Raw genomic sequence first — 7,294 nt, forward strand, 5'->3', positions numbered from 1 at the left:
ACCAGTTTCACCTGTATGACATTGGAGACTCACTGGGGGTCCTTTTGTCTGGGTAGTAGAAGGATGAAGCTGGTACAGGGCCCAAACGTGGAAAGGTACGGGCTCCATTAAACAGGTTTCAGCTGTAAATAAATAATGTTCCCTTCATTTTTTTTAAATCCTGATGTTTAATTTCAATTTTTTTAGATGTTTTCATCCTCTAACTTTTCATGTATATAATTTTCTTTCCTTTTAGTCCTTAGATATTGACGCCACTCTGTATACTGAAAGTAATGCCCATGTGAGTATATTCACCACATTTTTTTTTTGCCATAATTATTGTGTTGTTCAATTGCTGGAGGCCTGAAGAGGGAATTTTCTTAGAATCACAGAATATTAGCCCTGGGAAGGACCAAATCCTGTGAGGGTCATATGAAAGAACTGGGATGATCTTAGCCTAGGGAAGATTTGGAGGAGAAAGGAGGGCATGACAGCTGTCTTCAAGAATTTAAAAGCTGTCATGTAGAAGAGGGTCTGGCTTTGCTCTGCTTGACCCCAGAGAACAGAATTAGGTACGATGGGTGAAACTGCAGATAAACATGTGCTACTTCCTTAGAAGGCAAAACTCCTTAATAATTAAAGATGTCTAAAGGTGGAATGGGCAACTTTGAGGAATAGTTAATGAGTTCCCCATTATTGAAGTTTGACCATCAGAGGCTAGATGACTTCTGAGTCCATCCAGGTCCCTTCCCCCCACTCTCCTTGCAACCCTGATATTCTGTGATTCTATGACAGAGATCATACAATTCAAACCCCTCATTCTTCAAGGCCTAGTGGTATGAAATGTAGTGAGTTAAGGTGACAAGTAGGCAAGAACTCGAGTCTCCTGATTCTCTATGACAGTGCCCAACTTTTCCCCTCATCCAGAAAACTATCACCCCAGAGCTGGCTTAGAAACACACACACTCATTTTTGTAAGTCTCTTGAATGTACCCTTGGGTATATGATTAAGGCCCCTGTAGACCCACCCTCTTCTCTGTGACATATGCTGGCCTACTTTTTCCTCGATCTGTCTCCAGGGCCAGGTCACACTGAGTCCACTCTCCTGAGCAGAGTGAGAAGAAAGAGACTTAAAGAATTTGACTCGCTTCCTCTGAGAAGCCAGAAAGGAGTTTGATCTTCCAGGACTTAACAGTGAATTTGGCTGAAGTTACAGAATTCACATCTCACTTTTCAATGTGTTCCTTTGGGGTCAACAAATTTTTAAATTAAAATATTGTGAAATGGTCTCCAGGGATGCTGACGGGATAAAAAAACAAACAACCCTCCCCCTCCAAACAAAATAAACAGTAAATCAATGTGCCAAGGACATTTGATTGCACCACCAATGCAAATCAAAATGTCTTAGGAAGATACCTGAGACTCACAGTTTCAGATTCATAAGTTACTATAATATAATAATTATATATGCACATTTTATTTACATATTTAAATATATGTTATATAATTATATATAACATAATATATACTATAATTATATATAATATAATATATACTATAATTATAACATATTTATATTGTATGTATTATACCATAACAATATAATATATTCTACTACATATATAATATATATTATATGTGATATATATTATATATAATATGTATGTATTATAATACCATAATAGTACTATCATAGATAGGACCTTATATGTCAACTAGTCCAGTCTCCTCATTTTACAGATCAGGAAACTGAGACACAGAGGAGGTAATAGGACTTTCACTTGGTCACACAGCTAATTAGTGTCAGGAACAGAATCTGAATTGAGTCTTTCTGACTCCAGGCCTAGCCCCATATTTGTTATACGATGCTGCCTTTCTCAGAAAGAAACTGGGAAGGCCAGAAAAAGAAAAAAAACTCACATATCAAACCATAGTAAGACCTTTTTTTGGACCTTTTTCTTTGTGATAGAAGGAAAAATAGAAGTCATTGTTAGAAAACATATTAAGGTCAGGCAAATTATATTACCAGTTACATGACTTACCTTCCATAGAATTCCACAGCCGACCCAGCCAGGCCTTCATTATGTACCCACATCAACTCTCCTGTTTTCTGTAAATTGAGCGAACATATGCATTAATGAGATGGTTTCTCCCTCTCTTGCAAATAAAATAAGAAGTCCTGCCTATTACTAGTTGTATAAACCAAGCAACAAATCTTTAAAAACTGATTATTTTTCTCAAAAGCCTAAAAGAAATATTTTGACCTTGTTTAATTGGACTGAAATTAAACTGAGACACATCTGATTTCTCCCATGTTTCTGGGTATAAAAACAAAGTCTCTCTTCCCTTTTCCTTTACTCACTAGAAGACATTGTATTTGTGAGTTATTTTTTTATTTATTTGGTTTTTTTTTTTGGTGAGGCAATTGGGGTTAAGTGCCTTGCCCAGAGTCACACAGCTATTGAGTATTTGTGTGTCTGAGGCCAGATTTGAACTCAGGTCCTCCTGACTCCAGGGCCAGTGCTCTATCCACTGTGCCACCCAACTGCCCTTATGAGTTGATTTTTGATTGGACTTTCCATCAATGGTATCCTAATCAGAATCTTTTCGGCGATGTCAATCTTTGCCAACACCGGGAACATGGCTTTTTTTTTTTTTTTAATATAGTTACCAATTTGGAGCTTCTTGCAAAAATTTCAGAAAAAGCTCCTCATTACTTGGAATCTCTTGTCTCCCAGTCAACTAGAGCACTATCTGGGTAGTGTTGGTCATCTTCCTTGCCCTGAGTCTGGCTTGCCTTGTACTTTTATACTTTTTCCATGCAGACTACATGAATAATTAACCATCAACAAGCTGAGAAATTGATTTTTAGTAGCCGTTGCAAATCTCAAGGGCTTAGCTGAAGCGTATTTTGCTTGTTTAGACATTCTTTCTGGAATGAGTCAGACCACTTAACAGGCACTCTGGCGTCCAGTGTTTTCTGTCTGTACCTCACAGTCTTTCCCCTTCTAAAATCAAAACCACTTTTGAAGGATTAGTACTTAAAAAGAAACCTTCCATTTATGTAAATGCCTTATACCTTTTCAAGGCACTTCCAACAGAGCATTTCATGAGATCCTTCCAATGTCTCTGACAGGTGGGTAGGAGGCACTCTCCATTTTGCCTGTAGGGAAAAAGACCCTTGGTTCAAATTCTGCATCTGACTCTTCCTGTGTGACCAGAGGCAAATCGCTTCATCTGTAAAATGGCGGGACAGATAGACTAGATGATCTCCTTGGTCCCTTTCAGATTTAAGTCATTGAGCCTAGGAAGTCGCATAGTCAGATTTCATATAGTTATAAATTTAGTAACTTGCCTAAGGTCAGACAGGTAATGAATGGTAGAGCCAGGATTCAAACGCAGGACCTCTGACTCCAGTTTTAGCCTTTTCCCCCCACTGAACACAAGAAATATTTCTTAATGATTAGAGTAGTCCAAAATGAATGACCCACTGGCTGCTTCCAGAGATAAGGAGTTCCATTAGGAAGGGATGCAACTCTTCATGTAGAGGTGCTCCTGCCTTCCTCTTCATGGGGGATGTTATAGAAAGGGATTCCCACGGAGGTCCAGGTTGCCTCTGAGGTTCCTTCCAAATATGAGATTCCATGAGGATAAGAGGGGTTTTGACTACATGACTTCTTCCAACTTTAAATCCTGTGATTCTTTTAAGGGACTGGTTAAAGGGCGAGTCATTGAGAGAACTTGAACCAGAATCCAGGTCTGCTAGTGCAAGATGTTTCCCATGTATCACAACGTGGCTGTCCTAGATTAGGGCTTTTTCTGAATGTAGGTTTTTCTTTTGTTTTCTATCAGAGTAAAAACTCTCTAAACTAGATGCTTCATAGATATAACTAACATCTTGGAACATGATATTTCCTTAGGAAATGTTTGGATAGAATGAGTTTTTGGTCCAAAATTTTAAAATATGAAATTATATAGTAAAAAAAAAATCAATAAATTCTTATAAAGCATCTGTTTTTCAATTCTACTTGTAGCCAAGTTGCAAAATCACCGCGATGAGGTGCTTTCTTCTGGAGCTTCGTGTGATTTCCTACGAATGCAATAATACCAGGCTCAGTGAAACAGTAGAAAATGTCATCCTCATTGCCAATACCACATTATCATCAGACAGGGTGAGCTTTCTTTGTACTGGTAAAATAAAAATATGATATAGCTTTGGTTTTGTCTGTTTTTATTTTTTAGTATTTATTGATATATTTTGTTTTTACATCACCTGCATTTCCTCCTTTATTTCTGTTCTTCTGTCCCTGTCAGAGAGCAACCCTTAACAAATTAAAAAAAAAAAAAAAGGAAGGAGAGGAAAAAAACACATTGACAAAAATCTGATGTCATATGCTGTATTCCGTATCTGTGGACCCCTACCTCTGCAAAGAAGCAGGAACTAAGGAGCTTCTTAAACCCTTTTCGTTAGATTGGAGGGAGCCTGATCCAGGCAAGGAGACAGGCGATCCGGAGCCTTCCCAGAATGAGCCAAGAGCTCAAGGAGATCGGCTACAGTTAGTAGACATCGCTAACTCTAATCTGATTTAACGGAATCTATTCCAGTTTACACACAATTCCTAGATCATCTATCTTCATTGTGTTCAAGGCAGACTGAGTAGAGACTTTCCAGACATCATTTGAACACAGATTATGGGCTGCATTCACTTTTTAGACAAGCCTCACTCAATTTGAAGGAAAAAAAAAATAAATAGGAACATAAAATTGGACTATTCAATCAACGAGCTTTTATTAAGCACTTAGTATGTACCAGATGCTGTGCTATAGATACAAAGAATGAGATACAACCCCTGATCTCAAGGAATTTACATATTAGGATAATTAATAAACTTACCAATTGTACATTGCTCTGGAACAGGGGCTCTCAAACTTATTTGGCCTACTGCCCCCCCCCTTAAAAAAATTACTCAGTGCCCCCCTGGAAATTTTTAACCCTTTCACACTTTTTTCTTTTAAATTTGTATCATTTCAAAAACTATTTTTTAAAAAATGACACATCTTAAATTTAATAATTTATTGTAAATCTGTGTTTTTCTTTTCCCTGCATTGAAATTTTGATGACACAATAGTCATGGAATCGTATAGTATATAATATCGTACTGTAAGCAAGTCATTACATGCATGCTGGACTTCTGACAATGCATGACATACTCTCCTGCCAACACTTGCTTGTTAAGACCTGTTGGCAGACTGGACCACTGATTGATTATGACTTGCATTTTGTGAGTTTATTTGGAAAATAATGTAATCACTACCACTTATACTCAGTTACACAACAGATGAAACATGTACAAATGGTTTTTCAAATTTTTCTTCTCTTCTCTTCTTTCCTTATGCTTCCACTACCCCTTTATTTTTATTTAACACCCTCCAGTTGCACAGGAGACTACTACTGCCCCCCGCCTTCATTGTTCCAGCACCCCTCAGGGGGCTGTATTGCTCACTTTGGGAACCTCTGCCTAGAATAATTCACGGAATTATAGAATTGGACATGACTCCAGAAGTCATTCAGTCCAACACCCTCATTTTATAGATAAGGAAATTGAAACCAAAAAAGCTTTAAACTAAATTCAGCAATCACTAAGTAAGTACCTTGGTCTATGTTATGTTGACAGAAAAAAGCAAACAGGACCTGCCCTCGAGGAGCTTACTTTCTAACTAGGGCAATATATGACATGTACACAGATGAATATAAATTATCATGAGTTAATACAGAACTTTGAAGAGAAGGAAAGCTCTGACAAAGAGAGGTTGAAGGGAAGGCTTCTTTGTCCTTTGAAGAAACAGAGAGCTCTAAAAGGCAGAGCTTTCCAGACAATTAAATCTTGTTTCTAATGCTTTCCATTAAATTAGTAGCTTCTTGAGGGTAGAGACTGTATTGTTTTTTATTTTGTATCTCAACTGTCTGAACCAGGAGTGGGGAATGTGCGGCCCTGAGGCCACACGTGGACTTTTAGGTCCTCAGATGCAGCCTTTTGACTGAGTCCAAGTTTTACGGAACAAATCCTTTTGTTAAGGGGATTTGTTCTGTGAAGTTTGGATTCAGTCCAAGGGCCACACTTGAGGACCTAGAGGGCCACATGTGGCCTTGAGCCCTCAGATTCCCCACCCCTGGCTTCAGATTTTTGTTTTTTGTTTTTTTTTTTTTCAAATTTGTTTCTGAATCAGCACAGAAGATAACAGTTTAATGTTCTAAAGGTTGAACTTAGATTTAATCACATGTAGCCAAGTTGCTACAGAAATAATTTCAATTTTTCAATCAACAGAGAACTTTTTGTTTGAGAATGTTTGTTTCATAAGGTTAACTTAGACAATGACATTTTTTTTTTTGTTACAACCTTTATCAATAGTCAAGGAAAAACAAACCCCCATAGTCACTTCCTCTGAAAGCTCCACCCAGGAAGCTCATGGGCATCCCGGGTTCTTGGCACAACGCTCAGTTGATGTGATACTGCCAGGAAAGGGGACGGAGCCTTGCCTCTCTATAGTCATTTTTCTTTTGTGTCTTCTCCTTTGGCAGAACATCGCAGAATCAGGATGCAAAGAATGTGAGGAACTGGAGGAAAAAAATGTTGGAGAATTTTTACAGAGCTTCATACACATAGTCCAGTCATTTATTGGCACCTCCTAATGTCATTTACTGCCTCTTCATTGCTTCTGTCAGTGAAAACATTCTGTACGAACTCCTGGGGCAAGGATTCATCTCCACCAGCCACCAGAATTTGTCTATCAAGATAATGATCAAGACTACAGAATTAATTCACATCACAGAACAAAGACAGAAAAGGAACCAAGTGTTTTGTGATCTCTTTGTCATTTTGTTTTTAATTTATTATTGAAACTCTCCTAAATGACATGGGATGGGAAACCAAGGCCTTTTTGCCCTGAATCAGGTCTTACATTTAAAGAATAGACGTATTTGAACAAGATCTTTAGAAAGAGACGAAATAGGAACAGCTAGGTGGTGCAGTAGATAAAGAGAACCATTCTCAGAGTCAGGAGGATCTGAGTTCAAATGTGACCTCGGGCACTTACTAGCTGTGTGACCCTGAGCAAGTCACTTAACCCTGAATGTCACCAATAAAATTAAAAAAAAATGAAATGAAATAAGATAGCAGCAAGGTACAGTGGAAGGAGTGCTGAATTTGGAGGGAGATGACTTGAGTTCAAATTCAGCCTCTAGCACTTAGTACCTGTGTGACTTGCAGCACGTCATCTAACCTTTCTGGGTTTCTGTTTCCTCAATCATAAAAGG

At 38.1% G+C, this 7,294-nt stretch overlaps 1 protein-coding gene and 1 long non-coding RNA gene across 3 annotated transcripts in view; one reads left to right on the forward strand and one right to left on the reverse strand.

The window, feature by feature from the left end:
* IL15 (interleukin 15) overlaps positions 1-7,064 on the forward strand; it is a 142,067-nt gene extending 135,003 nt beyond the window's left edge. For both annotated transcript variants that reach the window (XM_027867009.1, XM_027867008.1), the window contains 3 exons: positions 236-280; positions 4,014-4,151; positions 6,560-7,064. In XM_027867009.1, the coding sequence (XP_027722810.1) occupies positions 236-280; positions 4,014-4,151; positions 6,560-6,670 (294 nt within the window). In that variant the 3' untranslated portion in view covers positions 6,671-7,064. The remainder of the gene's footprint in view (positions 1-235; positions 281-4,013; positions 4,152-6,559) is intronic.
* LOC114046618 lies at positions 37-2,740 on the reverse strand. Its single transcript, XR_003569527.1, has 3 exons — positions 2,651-2,740; positions 2,022-2,089; positions 37-122 (listed from the first exon to the last, which is right to left on the reverse strand). It is a non-coding gene; the product is annotated as an uncharacterized LOC114046618 (long non-coding RNA).
* Positions 7,065-7,294: the final 230 nt, after the last annotated feature.

The sequence above is a fragment of the Vombatus ursinus genome, unplaced genomic scaffold (assembly GCF_900497805.2).
Source record: "Vombatus ursinus unplaced genomic scaffold, bare-nosed wombat genome assembly UNPS02014784.1, whole genome shotgun sequence".
In the NCBI taxonomy this organism is placed as follows: domain Eukaryota; kingdom Metazoa; phylum Chordata; class Mammalia; order Diprotodontia; family Vombatidae; genus Vombatus; species Vombatus ursinus.